Consider the following 25,068-nt stretch of genomic DNA (forward strand, 5'->3'; position numbering starts at 1 on the left):
TGTTCTTGAACTTTGGGAGTGGTCACATTCTTGCGCCGGGGATTCCCTTTGGAAATAAACGGTGTGTCCCCGCTAGCTGTGTCCGCTTCCATTTCATCAACTGGCAACGAGGAAAAAGTATTGTGTGTTGAGATTGGTTGTTGTTGTTGTTGAGTCAGTGGAGAAGCGCCCTTTAAAATTTCCGCAAATGTGCGCTTCGAGCGTTCCTTTAAAGAGCGCTTCTGTTTCTCCCAGCGACTCTTATAAGTTTCACAAGCTGAGAGCGCGTGTGGAGTTCCCCCGCAATATGGACATTTATGCTCAGTCGCACTGCAGGATTCCCCCACATGTTGCTTTCCGCAAGTTGCACAGCGCTCCTTGTTGGCACAATAATCTGAAGTGTGACCAACTGACTTGCATTTGTTGCAAGTCATGGGCTTTGGCACAAAGAGTCGCACCGGAAGTCTCAATTTGTCCACCATAACGTAGTCAGGGAGAGCGGAACCAGCAAAAGTTACTCGAAACGAGTCGGACGGTGTGAATTTAGTTTCTCCCCCTTCCTGGGAGACTTTGCCTAATTGGCGACAGTCCAAGATCTCGACTTCCATCGAGGGGAGCTTCTTGAACTTTCCATTTCCTTTTTTAATAAATTCACACGTCAGACCTGTTTCTGTAATCACTCCCGCAATTTCTACGTTATGGCAGGGCACGTATGCGCGATATTCTAAAATGAACCGCTTGTCGACAACAATCTCGTTAGCTTGCTTCCGATCAGCCACGACAACACGCAGTTTGTTCGGGCGAACCTTGGAAATTTCGACCACGGAGGAATAATTTTTTGTCAAATCTTTCATGATCTGAATGACATTCAGAGATTTTCCTATAGGTTTAGGTCGGAAGAAAACAACCCATGGGCCAGTTCCAGTTGCATTTTCTGGATAAACCTTGACACGGGGTGGAGACACAACAGGAGAGGAAAGTGGGGTCAATTGTTGAGCGGAAGCGGAAACAGCAGGGTTGGGTGGCGTGATCGGGAGTTCAGCGGGAGCGGGAGCGTGAGGGGGAGCGAGAACGGGAGTGGGAGCGAGAGGGAGAGCGAGAACGGGAGCGAGAGGAGGAACGGGAGCAGGAGATTGAGGGGGTGAAGAGGAGAGGTTTGCAAATTTTCTTGAGGGGGGCTTGTTTAGGTGGGTTAATTCCTCCCCCGAAAAGACTTCTTCTGAAGGGGAACGCGTTTAAGCGACTTCCCACCTCCCGTAGATGTGGAGGGATAGACAGTGGATTCAATCTCCGGGTTCTCCGCATTCTGCCATATAAAGTGGCAGATGTACAGTTTTTCAGTGATTTCTCAATCTTTTTTTCTGATTATTTCTTAAACTAAAAACCTTAATCTAATAAAAAATATACTTATATCGCACACCCGTGCGGTTGAATTAGAACGGTTCCCAGCGAACCGCGTGTCGATCATACAGCACAGCTGCAACGGTGTATGGCTCCACAGTGCGATGATGATTTCGATGACGATGATATGGCGATAAACACGTCAGCACACAGCGCCCGCGATGCAGGTCTTCTTCCTTCCGCTTTGTTTGCTTCACACTATTGCTGTCCAAAAATCCCGTTTGGGTGAAACAATTATTTCACCAGCAGCGAAAGTAACGGTATCACAACAGTATCACAAGATAACGGTATCACCAGACGGGAGAAAATACACCCGGCGGCCTCGACTTCACGAAGACGAATGAAATGGTCTTATAGTAACTGGACAACTGAAATTAGCATATTTAAGTACAATAAATAAACAACTCTTTTGAACGAAATTGGCGTTAAATATACTTTATTCTAAGCATTCAACAATGTATGAATGTATCTTGTTGAAATTCTAACTGTTTGTGCTGCAACGAACTGTAACGAGGGTGGTCTTATAGAAGTTGGACAGAGTGTATGAGGTTTTAGCAATACAGTGCCCCTCGCCACACAGCGCACGTTACAATGGATTTATCGAAAAAGTAAGTTTGGTGAACGTGTTATTCCGAGCAATGGGAAGTCAGCAACTTTAGAAGAGGTCAGAGACAACGTCCAACGCGAAATTCGCCACATTCCGATGGAAATGTGTGGCCGAGTGGTGGAAAATTGGGTCCAACGGATCGATCGCTGTGAACGGGCCCGTGTTGGCGCAAGAGTTGAACTACAACCAGAATAAATTTGAACTCAGTATCTCAAAAAAACCTGTGTTTTATTGAAAAAAAATGTTCACATGTTTTAATGAAAGACCCGTTAGAAATCCAAGACGTAGTCCTACGTTAAGAATAAGGCGACTTCCAGAATAAAGCGATAAATTCTGCTATCTCATATCACTTGCCACGCAAAATAAAGGGGAATATCTATTCGAGTAATGGCTGTACGTATGGTTTTTAGATGCAATGTGAATACATTTGATAAAGAAAACTGTAGGCATGAACAGCAAAATCTGGCAACAATAATCAACAAAAATAAAATCCAGTAATTTACATTTAATGCGACATGCCGAGGCACCACTCAGTGTCGCATTAGACGCGATTATGACCTGTAATTGGACATTGGCGATGAGAGTGGTACAGTTTCGACGCATTACAGGTCTATCCAATAAGCTGACAGTCGCATTAAATGTAAATTACTGTAATTAGATACAGCTTGTACACATATTGGTGTAATGCAGTGTAGGGCTGGAGAACCTTACAATTTCCATTGAATGTCAAAATCACGCGGGTTTGTTTGATAACAAAACAAAATGAATGTATTGCCAAAATAACAAACGTGTTGCTACTCCGGTTCAGAAACAGGTTTCAGGATCATGGACGAGGTATTTCATCTAAGTTAATCAAACAAATAAAGTTTATTTAAAATTGTTTAATTTTCAGATTAAGCCAAAAACTAATATCCGTGCGCTGTTTGATGACGCACGACGAAACAACTCATATTTGAAAATATGCGCGCCGATGGTAAGATATAGCAAGTAAGGCAGCTGAATTGAATGATCGTGTTCGACTAAACTGTTTATCTCAAATTTTTCAAGATTGGAATTTCGTAATCTGGTGCGCTCCTACGGAACTGATCTCACTTTCACCAGTATGATAATGGCTGACTCTTTCTGCCAAAGTCAGAAGGCGAGACTCAATGAGTTCTCAACTAATAACGGTATGATACCAATTTTGTCAGCGTGTTATGCCTAATCTAATCACCTTTCTTCAGATGACACCCCCGTGATCGTGCAATTCGCGGCGAACAATTCTGTAGATTTTCTTTCGGCAACCGAAATGGCGTATCCGTAAATATTGAACTCAAAGTAAAGTGCGATTTTCAAAATTGTTTATTACATGTTTCAATAGATATGTTGATGGAGTAGACCTAAACTGTGGATGTCCTCAGCGCTGGGCGATGTCCGATGGATACGGAAGTGCTTTACTTAAAACGCCCGAGTTGATCGCTGATATGCTGGCCACGGCCCGGAGAAATCTACCAAATTCATTCAGCGTTTCGGTGAAGGTACGGCTGTTACAAAAATCATGGGAATCTACAATTGATATGTGTCGTCAATTAGAAGCTTGTGGGATAACATTTCTAACGGTACACGGGAGGACACCCACTGAGAAGACTAACGTACCTGTGAATAAGGATGCGCTGAGGGAGATCAAGAACAGTTTGTCCATTCCTGTGGTAGCAAACGGTGATATATTTAGCCTCGAGGATGCTGATGCGATGCATGAAGTTACTAAATGTGATGGTGAGTATTACGGCACAAATTCATTCGTTGTTTATCGAACATTTCGAAAAATACTCGTCAAGATTGCGTTTATGAACAGATTCCGTAAATGAATCGATATCGGCGTTCAATTTGCTGATAGATTCCTGGTGCATATTGATTTTCTTTATTCCTTCCTTCAAATCGATCATCACTCGGAAGAATTTATCAAGCTCTGGAATTTTCTCGAGCTGTAAATTATTTTTGGTGTTTGTCATTTCGTTCAGCTTTTCCAATGATTTAGCAATGTCGATTTCTTTATTAGCTCCAACGACGAGTTCTTCCGGTTGAAGAATGTTCACCGTTTCTACATTCAGCTTCTCACTAAGGTTTTCGAACGAAATGTTGGATAACTCCTCTTTCGCATCAACGAAAATTTTGTATGTATGATCTAACTGTCTTCGAATATCCACAATTCGCTGTTGAATCAAATCGTCTTGGGGGTTTTTGATAGATAAAAAATTGGAACTTGATTTTTCTGGTTCCATTTTGCGTTTGAGTGTTTCATTTACAACCAATGCTAAAAGCGGTCGTTCGTTGCCATAGCAATCATGATTGTTTACATCGTTCTATGTAATTCCAATGTCCTGGAAAAAAAGGTAATGAAGATGGTAGAGTTTCGAGCGACATAGCATGCGCTGCCATAACTATTTCTCAAATAGTGACGTCAGTCGTTGGGTTTATCTTTGATTGCCCACCGCATCCATGTGAAAATGCTATTTTCAGAAAGTAATTTATCAATCAAAAACGTACATTTTTTTAGAGCTCCTGATGAATATAAGGCTAATGTGATAGCCAGTAGTGAATATTCGTGAAATCACGTCGAAAAAGACAGATAAAGTGATATTTCCATGTGCCACTTTCACTTCCCCACGTTCATAGAAACAAGCGAAGTTTCATTATTTTAACGTTACGAAGTTGATGTTTCGAAGGCTCTCAGTGTCGGTGTGTATGTTGTGAGAGAATAATCGCCAATTAATCAAAATTTCCCCGAAAATGTTACTGCTTTCGTGAACTAAGCATACGATTGCTCTTTGGACCTTTTTATCACATAAATAATCGGAATAAGCCACAATACAGATGTCATCTGTTAAAAAACATACAGTTGAATGATTTCATGAGAATTTTGGCTTAAATCATCATGCAACCGTGAGCAGTGTCTTAGAATAGCAACAAATATTCACGAGTAACGAATATGATTTTATTTCAGTGTAAATGACTTTTGACGTAGGACTACGTCTAACCGGAAGATATAGGGGGTGAAATGGAAATCTAAGCACTGAACAAGTAGGAAAAAATGCAAGATTTGGAACGCTTATAACTCGAGCATTTCTCAATAGATCGCAAAGGTTTTTGCATCAATTGATAGGAAATATATCTACGCATCTATCATAACGAATAACATTTCATTTTTCTTGAGATAAATAATTGAATAATTGTGAAATATCAAGCATTGTCCAAATGCACTATGTGCCCATTTTTGATTGGTCCATTTTGTGCTCCTCAAATCGAACCGACCAAAACGGGCAACCAGAGCAGCAGCGAAATAGAATGAAGCACGATTGGAAAGGAAAAAGAAAAAAAATGAACGAAACATTGGTCGCAGTCTCACACATGCGTAATACTCGAGCCATCCAGTCAGCTTAAAATCCTCGCTCCGCTGGCGTAACGATCATTCTCATTCAAACCGTACACCACATCGGTTCGCATCACAACACATCAACAAACCAACCCAAGCAGCCATGTGTGGACATGGCAAAGGAGGAAAAGTGAAGGGAAAGGCAAAATCTAGCTCGAACCGTGTTGGTGTGGAGTTCCCCGCAAGGGTAGCTAGGCCGAGCGCGTTAGTACCAGTGCACCAGTCCACCTAGCCGGCGTTATATAGTTTCAGCCGCCGAAGTGATCGAGTTAGCTGGCAAAGCTGCTCACGACGATAAGAAAACCCGCATTCGGAACAGAACACATTCGGTTCGGTGGACATCAAGACAACAGGCAATTGCAGCGAGTGGCGAGTGGCAAACGCAATCGCAAAACGGCAGCTGGTAGCAGAAGAAAAAAGTTTGTTCTTTATACAATCTGCTCTGGTGGCAAATCCAATTTTTTTTAAAACCACGAGTACTAAATTTTCTAAATTTGAACCATTCCATAAAACACGGCGCTTATCAGGGCCATTAAACCTTTCAAAAAGGAGTTTACGAAATACAGTTCAATGCTTTCTAAAATAATATTCAAAACAATAATAAAACACAAATTGATTTTTTCATATTTTGTTTGCCAGGATCTGATGAGTATGTGAATTTGGCAGTTGTTCTGAGCTTATTGATAGTTGGGGACTTTCCTGATTATTCAATTTTCACCAATTCTTAAATTGTACAGTAATTTACAATTAGTTCGACATTTAGCTAATTGGACGGACCAGTAATGTGACATATTTAGTTGGACATTTTAGTAAACATAGAGATCGAAATTATGACCCCACATTGAAAGTCGACACTGTACCACTGTCAACGGAAATGTTCAATTAAAGGTTAAAATCGCCTCCAATGCGACACTGAGTGGTGCTTCGGCACGTCGCATTGAATGTAATTTACTGTACAACATGTCACAAAGCTGGATGGGAAGAAATTTTCAAACTGTGCAAGCTGTGGCGAGTGGCAACAAATCGCTAAACAGGAAGGTTTAACTGAACAAGATGGGGATATCGAGTGATAACAAAACAATAAACTCTTTAGATCAAAGATAATTTTGTGATCCTGAAAAGGACCCTTTTTAGCCTGCATGTGAATCCAACGAGCGAACAAATCGTAATGAATGTATTTTTCTTCTTCTTCTTCTTTGTTTTTAAAAGGCTTTAACTTTGCAGTTCATTCGCCTCTAATGTATTTTTTTGCCATCGCTGCCTTTTAACGCTCGCCACTTTGGCTGAGTCTGCCGATTTGTCTCTATCCTGTGAGTGTGTACCGCTAGAGTATAAAACACGCGGACCCCAAAAAAATATCTTATTTTCTTTCAAACCGTAAACCCGTGTGGTTGTACGGCATCGTTTAACATCGCATCGCATCACATCATAAAAAGAAAACAAGCAGCAACGTGGACGTGTGGACGTAACAAAGGAGGACAAGTGAAGGGAAAGGCAAAGTCTCACTCGAACCGTGCAGGTCTCCAGTTCCCTGTTGGTCGCATTCACTGATTGCTCCGCAAGGGTAACTAGGCCGAACGGATTGATGCCGGAGCACCAGTATACCTAACAGCGATTAGAGAGGTTTGGCCGTCGGAGTGCTCAAGTTGGCTTGCAAAGCTGCTCACGACAATCAGAAAATCCGCATCAGGAACAGAGCAGCTTCGGTTCGGCGCTCATCAAAGCAACAACTAGTTTCAGCGAGTGGCAAACGCAATCGCAAAACGGCAGCAGGTAGAAGAAGGAAAAAGTTTGTCTATATATTGTTTGCCAGGATATGATGAGTATGAGAATTTGGCAGTTGTGCTGAGCTTATTGATGGTTGGGGACTTTCCCGATTATTCAATTTTCACCAATTCTTAAATTGCTTCTAGATTGAAAGTACAGTAATTTATATTTAGCTAGACATTTAGCTAATTGGACGGACCTGTAATTCGACATATTTAGTTGAACATTTTTGTAAACATAGAGTTCGGGGTCCAAATTATGACCCCACATTGAAAGTAGACACTGTACCACTGTCATCGGAAATGTTCAATTGCAGGTTAAAATCGTCTCCAATGCGACACTGAGTGGTGCTTCGGCACGTCGCATTGAATGTAACTTACTGTACAACATGTCACAAGCTGGATGGGAAGAAATTTTCCAGCTGTGAAAGCTGTGGCGAGTGGCAAACGCAATAGCTAAACAGGAAGGTTTAACCGAACAAGATGGGGATATCGAGTGTTAATAAAAACACAATACAAAAGGTTCTTTTCAGAACCACCAACATGTTCATAAAGAGTAAACAGTAAATTAATCCATTTTTCAGGTGGATAGGTAGGTATTCACGTAGAAGAAAATAAAACAATATATCTAAAATATATATTTAACAAACGCTGTTCCCTTTGTATAGTCCTACGTCACTCCGGTTATGTCCCCGACATTACCCACCCGTCTTTTTTTTCAGCTCGAAACACACTGCCCTCATTATATTGATGACAATAACAAACGAGTTCATTTTGTTCATATCGCTGATGCATGAACAAATTTGCTATAATGAATGAATGCGGCATTGAGTGGGGTTCATAACTTCGCTGTTATTTATACTTTGAATATCAAAAGCAACAAATTGATATTTCTCACATTCGAAACGATATTCGTTCTGGCATTGATTTTGAGCCAAAATTCAAAAATAAAATAAAAATAGTCAGGCTGGATCATTTAGAGAACAAAAACGCCAGAGCTCGATGAAACGATATTTGCAAGAAATCGCGTAGGATTTTGTTTGGCGAGATGGTAACAACGGCATCGCGAACGATCCCTAAACACCGTATTGCAATTGAATAACAATTGTTCCTAGACTCGATGGTCAAATGGATTACAACATATCATAATCTTCTTGTTGCCTGCGTTGATTTGGAAGGACTTAAGCATCAGTACAATCCGACTTACATAAAATCCAGCCGCACACAGCTACCTCTGGTTAAAAGTAAACAACAGCTGATATTCATTTGGCTAAAATGAAATTCTGTTCTGGCATTCTGAATAATCAAGATGAAAATAACATTGGGTGGAAAAATAAACATCAAAACATATTGATGAACAAAAGTTCATTTGCTCATATTCACTGGTTGCTTGGATCTGTCATTTTGATTTTCGTGTGGAGTATATAGGTTTTCAATGCAACCTAGCCCGAAAATATAAGCTTTTGAGCTAAACGAAGATTATTTTTTTCAACACTGACCGTGAGTACTTCGAACATTGTTTTGTTTCTTCCATATACATTCTATATTGAATACAAATAATTACGACACGATATTTTGCTTGTCAATACAGATATACTTCGCCTACTGCGCCACCTCGATATGTACCTCATTGATGTAATTCGTAATTTGCTGTCTTATTTTCGAAATGTTGGATTAAACGAAACAGAACCAAAAGAAATTTGAATCATGATAAAATAATTGTGTTGTATTACTGTTTAGGGGTGATGACCGCACGTGGTATACTCTCCAACCCGGCGCTGTTCGCGGGCTACAAACAAACACCCCTCGAGTGCATCCAAAAATGGCTCAACATCACCGCAGAAGCGGGCGCTGATATTACGTTTCAGGCCATGCACCATCATCTCACCTTTATGGCGGAGACGCTTCTCACCAAAAGCCAACGTATCATCTTCAACAACCTAACCAAAGACAAGCAGAAGGTGTTGGATTTTTTCGCAGAACACTTTAACCTGCATCCAGAGCCTTGCAATCGGCCTAGAAGGACGGTTTGTGCCTTCGACGATGGAATGTACCGACGGAGGAAGCGTTTGACTGTGAATGCGCCCAGCGAAGGTGATAGTTACTCCTCCGAGAACACAGATGGCACCTTTTTCCAAAGCGTGGTTGGTAGCTTGGCTAATGAAGATGGCGTGGAAGATGCGGATTTTATGGAAGCTGGTTTATTCGGTGACAATGAAATATAGATCGGACCAATATGAATAGAAGTATAAATCAAGAAAGTTGATTCTAATTTAACGTATATACAAAATCGACTACATTCATTTCCAATGACTATATTGTATCACATTCTTTTTCCGTCGACCCTGAACCCGCTATTTTATCTGGTAGTCTTGTTATAAAAAAAAGTCACAGGAGGATTGTGTCGGAAACGCGATTGCATAGTTGACGTAGGATTCCGTTGGGCTATCTGTTGCATGCCGATTTTGGTTATATTTGAAGAGCTTGAGCTTGAGCTTGGGTAGACTGTACAATTCGTAGTTGCTCTTCGTGATTGACCTGAACCAACCAAATTGCACAAAGAACACGCAGAATGACACTTGGGACTAGCAAATCATTCTCGTTGTGCAATTTTCGGCGATTCGAGCTTTAAATGATCAATAACGACGCCGGCCACGTCCTCACAGTCACCAGGGGAAGGGACGGAATGTTAGTATGATATTCGCCGCCCGAAGGCCAGAAGGGTTGCCTCTAGCGTTGTTCCCTAGCGTTTATCATGAAAGGGATAGTTTGTTAATGGGAAGGGGTAATAACCAGGATTCACTGTGGTAAGTGATATGATTCTGTAAACGCGGATTCTCAACCAATTGATGAAACTGAATTACGAAATCGAATGTATTTCGACTAATGGACCAGCGATGTATTTTTAAGACAGATGAATATTTTTATGTTTCACATATTCATTTCAAATAGATTATACGATTCAATAGGACCCTTCAAATTTACGCATTCTTAAACACTCACGACGGATGGTACCAAGGGCCACCTGAAAAGGTAACCTGGAAAACACAACTACAATACTAGCCGAATATCAATTTGATGATTCAATTTGTGATTTTCTCGAACACCGGACGACAGATGACACCATGGACCACTTGAAAAACCTCGCTACAATAAAACATACCTATAATATATTTCGTGCGTGATTCATTATCTCTCAATTCAACGCATCATGGACTCCTCAATTTTTCACATTCCCAAACTTTCAATGATCGAGGGTATTTACAAACTGATCTCTACTACAAAATTCATATAATTCGATATATTTCAGATAAAAAATATCGAATCCAAACAAAAAACAGGAAGTGGGTTATATCTATGGTATAACCGCAAGAGTGACGTAGGACTATCGTTGATTTAGAGATCATTTGTTTGAAGTTGAATCTGAATTCATTCTGAATGAATGAATATTTGGAGAACTTCGAAAACGAGAGCGTTACGTTGGAGCCACAAGGTTTTATGCATCCAATATTGGATACGGAAATATCCTACTGATGGGAAAGAATAATCTTCAGAAGCTATCCTGTTAATTGCGATTGATTGAAAAATCACAAAACCAAATGTATTTGGTCACAGTGTTTCTTGGATAGAAAACATTAAAATAAACTCTTTCACATGAATGTAATTTTAAATTCCCAGAGGAACTGGCAGATTATTTTCAGTAACGATTAGATATTTCCACATTTTCCTCGATACTGGAAGCCCACCAGTGGTTAATGCTAACTCGATAACCATCTGTTAATAGCACTTGATTGAAACATATTTGGTCACAGTGTTACATGGATAGAAAACATTCAATTAAACTCTTTCACATGAATATATTTTGAAAATTCCCAGAGGAACTGGCAGATTATTTTCAGTAACGATTAGTTATTTCCACATTTTCCTCGATACTGGAAGCCCACCAGTGGTTAATGCCAACTCGATAACCACCTGTTAATAGCACTTGATTGAAACATATTTGGTCACAGTGTAACATGGATAGAAAACATTCAATTAAACTCTTTCACATGAATATATTTTGAAAATTCCCAGAGGAACTGGCAGATTATTTTCCAGCAATGATTAGATCTTTCCGGAACTTTCCCGATGCTGAATGGCATCCTAACGGAAAGAGTTCTTCGCGTGTATGTGTCGATCCTTTGCCGTCCACCTCCTCCAGCACGTTAGGCAACGATGTTGTCTTGTCGATGTCCTCACGAAAAATAAATGTGTCTCACCACCAGAATATCGCTTAAGTATGCTTTTTGTGTGTGATTGAATCGAGAGAAGGTGTGGTTTACGATGGCAATTTGGAAGGCAAACTAGAGGGGAATGAACTCTCTGAGCTCGGAACTTTCGGCGACTGAGCAATAATCGCTTGCGGGCGCATACAATATTGGATACGGAAATATCCTACTGATGGGGAAGAATAATCTTCTGAAGCTATCCTGTTAATTGCGATTGATTGAAAAACCACAAAACCAAATGTATTTGGTCACAGTGTTACATGGATAGAAAACATTCAATTAAACTCTTTCACATGAATATATTTTGAAAATTCCCCAAGGAACTGGCAGATTATTTTCAGTAACGATTAGATATTTCCACATTTTCCTCGATACTGGAAGCCCACCAGTGGTTAATGCCAACTCGATAACCACCTGTTAATAGCACTTGATTGAAACATATTTGGTCACAGTGTAACATGGATAGAAAACATTCAATTAAACTCTTTCACATGAATATATTTTGAAAATTCCCAAAGGAACTGGCAGATTATTTTCCAGCAATGATTAGATCTTTCCGGAACTTTCCTGATGCTGAATGGCATCCTAACGGAAAGAGTTCTGCGCGTGTATGTGTCGATCCTTCGCCGTCCACCTCCTCCAGCACGTTAGGCAACGATGTTGTCTTGTCGATGTCCTCACGAAAAATGAATGTGTCTCACCACCAGAATATCGCTTAAGTATGCTTTTTGTGTGTGATTGAATCGAGAGAAGGTGTGGTTTACGATGGCAATTTGGAAGGCAAACTAGAGGGGAATGAACTCTCTGAGCTCGGAACTTTCGATTGCGGGCGCATACAATATTGGATACGGAAATATCCTACTGATGGGGAAGAATAATCTTCTGAAGCTATCCTGTTAATTGCGATTGATTGAAAAACCACAAAACCAAATGTATTTGGTCACAGTGTTACATGGATAGAAAACATTCAATTAAACTTTTTCACATGAATATATTTTGAAAATTCCCAAAGGAACTGGCAGATTATTTTCAGTAACGATTAGATATTTCCACATTTTCCTCGATACTGGAAGCCCACCAGTGGTTAATGCCAACTCGATAACCACCTGTTAATAGCACTTGATTGAAACATATTTGGTCACAGTGTAACATGGATAGAAAACATTCAATTAAACTCTTTCACATGAATATATTTTGAAAATTCCCAGAGGAACTGGCAGATTATTTTCCAGCAATGATTAGATCTTTCCGGAACTTTTCCGATGCTGAATGGCATCCTAACGGAAAGAGTTCTGCGCGTTTATGTGTCGATCCTTCGCCGTCCACCTCCTCCAGCACGTTAGGCAACGATGTTGTCTTGTCGATGTCCTCACGAAAAATGAATGTGTCTCACCACCAGAATATCGCTTAAGTATGCTTCTTGTGTGTGATTGAATCGAGAGAAGGTGTGGTTTACGATGGCAATTTGGAAGGCAAACTAGAGGGGAATGAACTCTCTGAGCTCGGAACTTTCGGGGACTGAGCAATAATCGATTGCGGGCGCATACAATATTGGATACGGAAATATCCTACTGATGGGGAAGAATAATCTTCTGAAGCTATCCTGTTAATTGCGATTGATTGAAAAACCACAAAACCAAATGTATTTGGTCACAGTGTTACATGGATAGAAAACATTCAATTAAACTCTTTCACATGAATATATTTTGAAAATTCCCAAAGGAACTGGCAGATTATTTTCAGTAACGATTAGTTATTTCCACATTTTCCTCGATACTGGAAGCCCACCAGTGGTTAATGCCAACTCGATAACCACCTGTTAATAGCACTTGATTGAAACATATTTGGTCACAGTGTAACATGGATAGAAAACATTCAATTAAACTCTTTCACATGAATATATTTTGAAAATTCCCAAAGGAACTGGCAGATTATATTCAGTAACGATTAGATATTTCCACATTTTCCTCGATACTGGAAGCCCACCAGTGGTTAATGCCAACTCGATAACCACCTGTTAATAGCACTTGATTGAAACATATTTGGTCACAGTGTAACCTGGATAGAAAACTTCAATTAAACTCTTTCACATGAATATATTTTGAAAATTCCCAAAGGAACTGCCAGATTATTTTCCAGCAATGATTAGATCTTTCCGGAACTTTCTCGATGCTGAATGGCATCCTAACGGAAAGAGTTCTGCGCGTGTATGTGTCGATCCTTCGCCGTCCACCTCCTCCAGCACGTTAGGCAACGATGTTGTCTTGTCGATGTCCTCACGAAAAATGAATGTGTCTCACCACCAGAATATCGCCTAAGTATGCTTTTTGTGTGTGATTGAATCGAGAGAAGGTGTGGTTTACGATGGCAATTTGGAAGGCAAACTAGAGGGGAATGAACTCTCTGAGCTTGGAACTTTCGGCGACTGAGCAATAATCGATTGCGGGCGCATACAATATTGGATACGGAAATATCCTACTGATGGGGAAGAATAATCTTCTGAAGCTATCCTGTTAATTGCGATTGATTGAAAAACCACAAAACCAAATGTATTTGGTCACAGTGTTACATGGATAGAAAACATTCAATTAAACTCTTTCACATGAATATATTTTGAAAATTCCCAAAGGAACTGGCAGATTATTTTCAGTAACGATTAGATATTTCCATATTTTCCTCGATACTGGAAGCCCACCAGTGGTTAATGCCAACTCGATAACCACCTGTTAATAGCACTTGATTGAAACATATTTGGTCACAGTGTTACATGGATAGAAAACATTCAATTAAACTCTTTCACATGAATATATTTTGAAAATTCCCAAAGGAACTGGCAGATTATTTTCAGTAACGATTAGATATTTCCACATTTTCCTCGATACTGGAAGCCCACCAGTGGTTAATGCCAACTCGATAACCACCTGTTAATAGCCGCGCGTGTATGTGTGTGTAGCGATGTCTTCCCAGGGAACCGTTTGTGGCATCACTCTCCTCCTGATAGATTCCCTTCTGGCCTAGGGTGCACAAACAGGCTCTTGGTGACACCGTTCATCCGCGCTTTCATGATAAATAAAGAGCTTCACCGCTACAGCGACAACATGCTCCAATCGCTGTTCAATTAGAACTGAGTGGATTTCCGAGCGCCGCTCGCTTATATACCGATTGGTGATTTCAATAGCCTGTTTTGAAAGCAATTTTAAGACTATTGAAACAAGTTTTTGGATCAAAAAGTTACAAGTATATAACGCGTAGACATTTTATCTTTCGAATGAAGTGTTTATCATACCATTTCGTTCAGTTGTTTAGGAGCTATTAACGCTCAAAATCTCGGTCTCCGGCGTAACGCTTTCGTTTTCGAAACTTTGATTTTACACCCCGGTATAGAAATGAAAGACGTAGTCCTACGTCAAAAAAACAATTCCAAATTTTAGATTTAAATATCATATAATGTTTCATTCGATAATAGATATCATGGGATCTACTCATCTTGCTTTGTGCTACCCCTCATACACGATAACTTGACCAGCAGCTGTTGCATTTGCATTCGTTCACTTTTTAACTTTCTATCTCTAGAATATTCTTCGGTAAAGCAAGAGAATGGAATTGTGAGAACGCACGCTCCATCACACACCGCTAAGTCCATTCTCGTCTTCTTAAGTTTTTCCACTTTCAAAATATTCTAAATCGGTCTTCACTAAACGGGTGACCGATACGCACACATTGCCACATAGTCATTGTTTCCTTCTAATACTCATTTTCCTTTTGTAGACCAAACCAAATTCAAGGAAAAGAACTGCTTCCTCTCACGCTACATCAAAATGTTTTAACATTAGAGAACAAAAATCAACGGTAACTTTAGTTACTTTTACCAATTTAAAAAATTCTTCTACTCTACATGGCAGCCATAATAACATTTTAGTGAAAAAATACAATAAAATATAAAAACAGATTTGTTATAATTAAAGATATAGTTAAGAGTTTGGCTCCTTTAATCTTATGTAATTGAGCCTATAAAAATAAACGAATTAATAGATGAGAAAAAACTAGATTTCAAATAATAATGAACGCAATCAATTCACATATAAAAATATATCCCACGCCAATCACCTGAAATAATTTCATTTGATAATTAAAAACGATCTCACCAAATTATTTCCCGACTGTAGATTTTCTTCTCGTCAGTGAAGCTTTTACGGCATAATCTACATCACTGTAAACAAATTGTTTCGATGGAAGCTAGAATACAACTCCCGATTTTGGATATTTTTGATGAATTTTGACGTAGGATTACGTCTTTCGGGAACATATTGTGGTACAAATTGAAAATCGAAAATCGAGCATATCGTGAAAATTGTCCAATTTTAAACGCTTATTGCTCAGACATTTCATGATGGATTGATGAAATTTTTGCGTCAATCGATTTCGGTACTCCATAACAATTTTTATATTGAAGAAAATAATATATGTCATGAAACTAACTATCGAACAATTGAAAAATATCAACCCCTACCCTAACGGAAATACCCACTTTCGATTGGTCGAAACTGACGACAATTGCGGCGGGTCCCTAACAGAGACATCAAAACCAAGCTGCCTGGGGGAAATCGGCATTGCAAATATATGCAAGTCGGGGGCATTTTTATATCGCAAGTAAGGTGACCGATACGATTAATTATAGCAAATAAAATTTAAATTTGGTCATTAAGACTTGAAATATGAAACGATTTATTTCAATTTTCATAAATAAAAATCAAGGTGTGTTTCCGCTCGAGAACGGTTCGTTTGGTTTAAGCTGTCTGTTTTGTTGTGTTCATTCTCACCCAAGGAAAGATTATACGGCGAGAAAAATTGGAAAAGTGATGAAATATTATAAACAGTGATTTTCACTATATATAGTATTAGTTGTTGTTAGTCCAATTAAAATTCGCATTGGGTTGAATAAACACTCAGAGAGTAAAAATTATGAAAGAAAATTATCTTTGCCATTTCAAATAAGTTTTCTCTATATTAGTAACATCTTTTAACTGTAGGAAGTAGGAAGAAGTAGGAAGAACTTTTGTTCCTACCGAAATGTGTTCCCTAACAGAGACATCAAAACCAAACTGCCTGGGGGAAATCGGCATTGCAAATACATGAAAGTAAGGGGAACTTTTGTTCCTACCGAAATGTGTTCCCTAACAGAGACATCAAAACCAAGATGCCCGGGGAAAATCAGTATTGCAAATATATGCAAGTCGGGGGCATTTTTATATCGCAAGTAAGGTGACCGATACGATTAATTATAGCAAATAAAATTTAAATTTGGTCATTAAGACTTGAAATATGAAACGATTTATTTCAATTTTCATAAATAAAAATCAAGGTGTGTTTCCGCTCGAGAACGGTTCGTTTGGTTTAAGCTGTCTGTTTTGTTGTGTTCATTCTCACCCAAGGAAAGATTATACGGCGAGAAAAATTGGAAAAGTGATGAAATATTATAAACAGTGATTTTCACTATATATAGTATTAGTTGTTGTTAGTCCAATTAAAATTCGCATTGGGTTGAATAAACACTCAGAGAGTAAAAATTATGAAAGAAAATTATCTTTGCCATTTCAAATAAGTTTTCTCTATATTAGTAACATCTTTTAACTGATGAGAAAAAATAATAATTGTGTTCGGCATTGGTAATTATCTCTTATTACATTCGTGAGTTTTTTTTCTTTATTTCATCCATACATAACACAGGAGGCATCTCGTCAAGGATCACAGAGAGCGGTTTTCATCAAATCTCGTTCTACTTCGGTATCGTTTATCATTCAACGACTGTTTATCCCTCCCTCTGTCATCACCACTCGGTAAACACTGGTGGAGTGAACAAACAATACCCAACAACGAACAAAACGACCCTTTTCCACCAAATCATTATCAAAAAGTTAAACGATGTGATTCTTGAAACATATCCAAAATCAACAGATATCCTAACAGAATCCTACGTCAACTATGCGGTCGTGTCTCGGACAGAACCCTCCTGTGACTTTTTTTTTTCCAAAAACGTTTATTACTCAGACTCAATTACTCATTATCTAACGTTTACAAAGTCAAATTTCACCTTAAGATATACCTTATTTTCTATATATTTAAGACTAACAATTTAATAATAACTAAATCTAACACTAGATTAATTGGACATGATTAGGATGGACCGAGTGAGGTAGTTCGGTTTGATGAGAAGGGAAGGAATCAAACTGAGATATCATTTCTTTTGAGAAATTGGTAAAGAGGAAGCATAAGGTTGAGGTCGCGACTAGCTAAGATGTCTCTAACCGGTAAGTCAGATTGCCTTCCTAGTGCCCTGAGTGAATCTGATAGATGAGCCCTGGCAGAATGAAAGTTTATACAAGCCGTCGTGCACAAATTACGTAACGCTAAAAATGAGGTTTTTGGACCCCCTCCCCCCCTATGTCACAAAAAGTAACGCAAGACGAACCCCCTCCTCCTTATGTTACGTAACGCTATTCTGTACACAAATTTAAAATCGTTAGAAATTTTTTTTAAGTAATGATAACATCATCGTAACAAAATCAGATATCTGCACAAGTCGGAATCAAATGTTCAGACGGAAGTTCTTTATATGCAAGTAGTGACTTCGGAAGAATTCTCGTCAAGTTCATAGAATCTTGAACAAACCGAGACGGAAAATTAATGCTCACATCTGTTGGGATTGATGCTTTCAAACCATCTGGCGTTTAACTGATAAGAACATGGACTGGTATAAATTGATGTTGATCTACACAAAAGTAACTACTCCTTCGTTTAATGCAGCAGTTCCTGTCGTTACATTTCACTGCTTGCAAAAGGTCTTGGAATGTCCGTACGTGACAAGCAAACCACTCGGATGAGGGCAGTATTGTAGTCTAGAAATTAAAAAAAAAAAATAAAATTGTTTTTCTTCATATTTCGGATGTTTAGGCATTAAAAAATGTACCCTATGAATAACGTTTTCGAAAATCGCATTATTTACCGAGTTATAGCCATTTTAGTGATGCGGTTTCTAACTTGGCACGGCCATAAAAATAAACTTCAAACGCGTTTTTCTCGAAACTAGTTTTTTTTAAACTGGCGTACACGATATCTCAAGTTATCTTCTTCTTCTTCTTCTTGAATGGCTTTAACGTTCCCAGTGGAACATTTGCCGTCTGTACGTAACATTATTCGCGTAATTTTTGTATAAGTACTTAGTTGAGATTTCTATGCCAAGTAACACGCCTTGAATGTATTCTGAGTGGCTAGCTCTAGAATACGCGTGATCACAGTGCAAGTCGGAAGAAATTTCTTTGACGTAAAATCTCCCGCCCAGAACGGGAATCGAACCCGAACTCCCGGCATGATAATGTGTGACGCTAACCTCTCGGCCACGGGATCTCAAGTTATACTGAACCGATTTATGTCGCCATTTTGTAAAAAACATGTTTTTGACTTGTCCGAGGTTCATGCGATAGCGGCATCTTTACTGATTCAGAATCTGTTCGATTTTTTTCAGATAACCAGAAGGGCTGGAATCGTGTACGCCATAGCGCAACTTTTTTTTGAACCCCCTCACTTCATCAGCTTTTAGCTATTCTAATCATGAATATTTTTTTCCGTTCAATTTTTGTTTTATTGGGCCTTATTCCCGTATCCACGTACACTTACGTTCCCACTACGCTTACATCTCACTTCACTTTGTTGTACTCATTCCCGTTTCGTGAAGTGTAAAAATGAACTTCGTGTAGAAAATGGAGTGGATATCAAAATGACCCTGTGTTCATTTCCAATGTCGTTTCTAATGGCGCGTTTACATTAGGGAGATCTATAGCTATAGATGAATTTATTCACACGAAAATAGATATAAACGGGTGAGAACATATATGATGCACTTGCTCAAGGTATATATATTCACTATGAATAGAATAAATTCAGGCATATGTAAACGCTGGTGAATTTCTCACTGGTGAGAAATCTCTAAAGTTGGATGCAGTTCTACTTCAGGTGAATAAATTCACCGAAAATATGTATATATTCAGTATACAAGTTCGCGCTAGTGTAAACGGTTGATGCGATTTCTATAAATCTCATCATATTTCTTCACATGAATATATCACTAGTCTATATCCACCGTAAGAGAAACGTCAGTTGTATTTTGTTTTGTTTATCCTCGAGTTGTGTTGGCCAGAAAATGGATTACTAAAAAAAAGCTTCCAAATCCTTTGTAATGCAAACAGTAGAATGTACATATTTTCTGTAAATATTACCAATCGTTTGTAAAATGAATGTCAGATGCAATACACATCCCTACCAACGATTGATTCATTTTACTTCGCGGTATTAGTAACTTTTACGATTGTCATTACAGGCAACCGCGAAGAAAATGTAAATATAACTTTATTAGCCTACCTACCGAGTTGTTAATTGAGTTGCACGGCACTACTTTCCGATATTGATTTCTTCACAGAAGAAGGACGTATTAACTAAGATTCGAGACAGGTAAGTAATGTTCGTGAAAATTAATTCAATTTATGTTCTTTAATTAATATTGATACATATTGGATAGCAATGATTTGTGCTCGTCTGCTGCGGGAGAATGCGAAGACATTACTTCAATAATAAGGAATCTGGGTACTTCGATACACAAAACGAGCCCTATCGAGTCCTAGTTCTACCTTTATCCTGTTGGATTTGGTCAAGGACAACTTCATAAACGTTTTGCAGACGATTGTGATCGGTGGTTCAATCAATTGGATGTTTTCCGGATTCGTCACGACGCAGGTTCCGTATCCACTGACTCTGCGCGTTAAGTCAATGTTGTAACGGGGCGTTGAGCTAGCCTCACTTAATGCCGCCTGGGTTTCGTCAGCTTCGTGATATCTCCCGAATGTGTTTGGCTGAGAAGTAATTACATGCTGGTCCTGGGAGAATTGAGTAGTCTGGCGTAGCTATTTGTAGTAAAAATTGTGTATTTTTTCCTAATTTGTAGCCATGGATCAGACCCAATCGATGCAGGATCAGCTGTCGATAGTTCAGAAAGTTCAATAAATAATTTAAATAGTTTAGATAGTTCAATAAATGAATAAAGATGCATACAAAAGCTCAATAAATTCATAACAATATATGCATAAAGGTTGGGTTAACATAACGGGCCTGATTCTCGAATACACTTCATGGTGGAAACGAAATGAAATATATCCGCGATGACAACGGTACGGTGTCGACATCTGGATATGAAATTAGTTTCCCAATAAAACTCATCATTATAATATCAAATTATCTTCAGATGAAATTTTTGTATGAGGTTATTATATCACATGAAGATAACAAAGTTTTCCACTCACATTGAATACCAGTTTGATACGAAGAAGTTAATTTTCATCAATGATTTTTTATTTAAAATGTGCCTATTCTGCCTGAAAACTCATTATTATCTTCGACACTTCACTAACTCGTAAAACGTATTTCAATGGCGTACCGTTTTTTTCGTTTCCACCGTGAAGCGTATTCGAGAATCAGGCCCAACATGTTTTGGGTATATGTTAAACCAATGTTGAATCGACTGCTTATACTGGGTTATATTGGCAGATTTTACATTTGTTTACCATTGTTATCGCGTAATATGTACGAAGAATTCGTATTGCAAAAATTTACTAAATATTGGTAATATTTACCAAAAAGCTCGTCATATATACCAACTTTTCGGGAGAGTGTATGATCAGCGATTATGATGAGCACGAGGAATCGCTGTTAACACAAAAGAGAGCGTGAAGTGTAAACCAGAATAACATCGGTGGATGAACTCGGTGTATTGATAATGCATTCTACCAAAAGTTTACAGTGGCGTGTAATCCGGAATAAGGTTGTACTCACTACACATTGTTTTCACGTGTAGTGTATTCGGGAATAAGGCCCATTGTTAAAAGATAGATGAAAAAATAACAATATAATAGATAGTACAAATATTCTTTGTTTTATTTTTTCGGAGCTCGAAAAAACGTCAGAAACTCGTACCTCTACACTAGAATACCCCCTTAAGCGGTGCCTGAGGTGCGGTGTTTACTGCTCATTACAACACGTGCTTTATCATCTTGGCCCAGGAAACACATCTCTTTCGGTCTCAGAATCGAAGTTAGGGGCACGTGAGTTATCCAGGAATGAAAATGGAATTTTGTTACGTAACGATCACGGCTAAACCCCCACTTCCCCCTATGTCACATTAAGTAACGAAACCTCGACTCCCTCCCCCCCCCTACTCGCGTTACGTAATTTGTGCACTACGCCCAAGGCCAGACCACATGCTCGATGTCATGATAACCATCACCAGTTTGATGAATTATGTCGTTAAACTCTTTGATAATGATTTGGTGGCCCTGGCAAGAACCGTTTTGTTTGATTGTTGGGTATTATTTGTGTACTCCACCAATGTGTACAACCGAATGATAATTACAGAAGCATGGTGATTAATCGTTGAATGGTGTGTATCAAGATAGAAGACGCCAAAGTAGAATGAGATAAGATGAAAGTCGCCCTCTGTGGTTTTTGACGGGAAGGTTCCTGTGCTATGTATGGACGAAATAAAAAAAAAACTCACCAATGTACCATAAGATAATTATCAATATCAACCACAGCTATCAATTTTTCTCACCACAAAAAAACATGTTTTTTATTATATACTTCCTGAGTGTTTATTCAACCCATTTCCATTTTCGCTTCAACCCAAACGGAATACGATGCTATATGACTCAATGCGAATTTAAATTGGACTAACACCACCTAATACGATATGTAGAGCATATGGAAAATCATTTTTTCGAATATTTTTCCGCTTTTCCAATTTTTCTTGTCGCATGAACTTTCTTTGGGTGAAAATGAACAAAACAAAACAGACAGCGTAAACTGGACGATCCATTCTCGAGCAGGAACACACATTGGTTTTCATTTATGAAAATTGAAATAAATCGTTTCATATTTCAAGTCATTTTGACTAGGATTAGGCTATCTTGGATCGATATTTAGAGGATCGATCTTTTTCTCACCGATTTTTTGGATCGATTCTTTGTACTCCAAAAAATCCATAGCATACATACAGAGCCATATATTGGTGGCTTAAAGCTACTAGAATAAACACTCCTCATCATTTAGCACTATTCTCAAAAGAAACGCTTCTGTTAATATTACTGTCCTCGAAAAAAGTTGCATTACTTTCTCATGCTCAAGATTAGCGCAGCTGTCATCCTTAATTAAGAAAATTTTGCTACTAGCAAGCGAAACCAAATCACAACAAAATTCCAGAATGACATTTACTTTCTTGGTGACTAAATAAACGAAATAAACTCTTTCTGTTAATCACAACAACCTCGAAAAGAGTAGCATTGCTTCATTATGATCAAGATTAGCGCAAATGCAATCTCCCCTATCTCCCCTCCTTGTTTATATAATATTAATCATCACGGCTGCATAATTTGCACCACCAAATAATTTTGCGCTGTTTTCAACAGAAGCCTTTTCTGTTAATATTGTCGGTCTAGATTAGCTTACCTCTCATCCTTTGTGGAGATAGTTTTGCGAAATCAAATCACTGACAAAATTCCAGAACATTTATTTCCTTGGTGGGCCGACGATAGCCTAGCTTGATGATTCCCCACACAATTGCGTAGCTCAAAACATTAATGCAATGGCGTCAGTATGATGCAATGATAGCAATGCCAGAGACATCAACGAGTGAGTGGTTTGGTCGCGTCCACAGCTCAATTCGAAACGAAGACATTTTATGACGCAAAACAAGGAAGGACAAGCGATGTTCATTGGTTTGAACACAGAACAATACTGAAAGTCTGCCTCAGCGATATCCACTGTTTATACTCTAGGAAAATATTCCCCTTCGTCCTTCTTCTTTTCCTTTGTTCACGGAGACTTCAAATCTTACGGTTTCTCCTTCGTTGCTCGTCGATAAGTTGCTCTTTTTTTATGGCACGGGTAGAAAAGCTCACAAATTGGCAGGACCAATGTATTGGAGAATGGAAACGCTTATTGTTTTCATGAATTTTAACCATTTGCACACTAGGGGATTATATTGTATAGCATATCAAACAAATCTTAGGGAATTTCCAAATAGTTTAGTCTGTAATCGTCAAAATCCGTTCGCAACAAAAATAGTTATTAACGTGCACTTTATTTCATAAAAACGTGACCTGTTTTCTGATTTAGCACCCTCAATGAAAGACGTAGTTCTACGTCAAAAGAGTGAACGAACGGTCCTTCGCCATATGAACTGATTGCGAACGAATGTAGCTGAACTTTACGATTACAGACCAGTTTTTTCGCTTCCTGATATCGGTCCCATTAATAGCGCCGCTTGCGTCGACGGTGGGGTTGATGCCGTTCCGATCTCCGATGCCCTCGTCGTATCCACTACTTCTACCTCGTACTCCAACTATCTGCCAATCGTCTCCAGGAGATCATGGCATATTACCAGAACGTCGCTGGTATCAACAGCAATGTCGGCGATTTCCGATTAGCTATCTTTGACCAATGCTACGATATCGTTGTACTCACGGTCTCGGTTAGGTACGGTAGGGTTAGACTCACGTACGCTTTCTCATCAAGTATTTGGCTACGACTACGAAGTTTTCCGATGTGATAGAAATACCGATGAGTGGCTGCGGTGGCTGTGAGTGGCTGTGAACTCCAGACTCAAGGCGGGAGCTGTAGAAAACCAAAAATGGATTTGCTTAGAGCAGGTATGGACGGGGATCACACTTGGCGACCGTACTCTATATCTATGTGCGTTGTATATTCCTGCTGACCGAATACGAGAACGCGAACTTTTCGAGATCCACTGCCAGTCAGTTTTCTCCGTTTTGGAAGTCGCCAAAATAACAGACGAAGTTATCATGATGGGCAACTTTAATCTTCCAGGAATCTCGTGGAAGAAGTCTCGCAACGGCTTCCTTTATCCTGATTTGGGTTAATCGTCCTTCCATCCCAACGCTTCTTTCCTGCTGGACAACTACTGCTTAGCCACTCTCTCGCAAATCAATTACGTTACCAATCAGAATGGCCGTAGCCTGGATCTCTGCTTTGTGAGTGCTCAGGACACAGCCCCACTTTTATGCGAAACTCCTGCTCCTCTTGTGAAGCTAACTCTTCATCATCCACCTCTTCTGGTTACCGTTGGCACAAAGATGTTACGGGATTTCGATACTCCGGCCACAGCCGTTTTAATGACTTCCGTAATGCCGATCATCGTAACACCAGCCAGATACTCTCTAGCTCCAATTGGGGTGACATACTTCATCGATAGACATGTGCCGAAAAAGAAGCGCCCCCAGACATCCCATAAACCATGGCAGACTGGAGTACTACGACGAATGAAATCTTTCACGAAGGCCGCATTGAGAAGGTTCACTAGACACCGAACACAAACACTTCAATGCCATTATGCGAGAATCAACCATGTATACAAACGTATTGCTAAGCAATCTTTCCAGCATTATCAGTATGGAATACAAAGGAAACTCAAATCACGCCCAAAGCAGTTGTGGAATTTTGTGAACGACCAGCGCCATGAAGCTGGCCTGTCATCGTCTATGACGTTCAACGGAAGTGTGGCTTCAATCCAGCAGG

General features: G+C 39.2%; 1 protein-coding gene and 1 long non-coding RNA gene across 3 annotated transcripts; one reads left to right on the forward strand and one right to left on the reverse strand.

The window, feature by feature from the left end:
• Positions 1-2,713: 2,713 nt before the first annotated feature.
• On the forward strand, positions 2,714-9,443 carry LOC129780017 (tRNA-dihydrouridine(20a/20b) synthase [NAD(P)+]-like). Of its 2 annotated transcripts, none has more exons than XM_055787863.1 (6): positions 2,714-2,821; positions 2,880-2,974; positions 3,035-3,156; positions 3,211-3,286; positions 3,348-3,742; positions 8,906-9,443. In XM_055787863.1, exons 1-6 carry the CDS (start codon positions 2,813-2,815, stop codon positions 9,388-9,390), a joined length of 1,182 nt encoding a protein of 393 aa, XP_055643838.1. In that variant the 5' UTR covers positions 2,714-2,812; the 3' UTR covers positions 9,391-9,443. The 2 variants fall into 2 exon arrangements, with proteins under 2 accessions (XP_055643838.1, XP_055643839.1); XM_055787864.1 differs by having other exon boundaries at positions 2,769-2,821; positions 2,880-2,960.
• Positions 3,299-23,274, reverse strand: LOC129780018 (uncharacterized). The gene is made up of 3 exons (XR_008743813.1): positions 22,981-23,274; positions 3,623-4,347; positions 3,299-3,532 (listed from the first exon to the last, which is right to left on the reverse strand). It is a non-coding gene; the product is annotated as an uncharacterized LOC129780018 (long non-coding RNA).
• Positions 23,275-25,068: the final 1,794 nt, after the last annotated feature.

Source organism: Toxorhynchites rutilus, chromosome 3 (genome assembly GCF_029784135.1).
Source record: "Toxorhynchites rutilus septentrionalis strain SRP chromosome 3, ASM2978413v1, whole genome shotgun sequence".
NCBI classification, from domain to species: domain Eukaryota; kingdom Metazoa; phylum Arthropoda; class Insecta; order Diptera; family Culicidae; genus Toxorhynchites; species Toxorhynchites rutilus.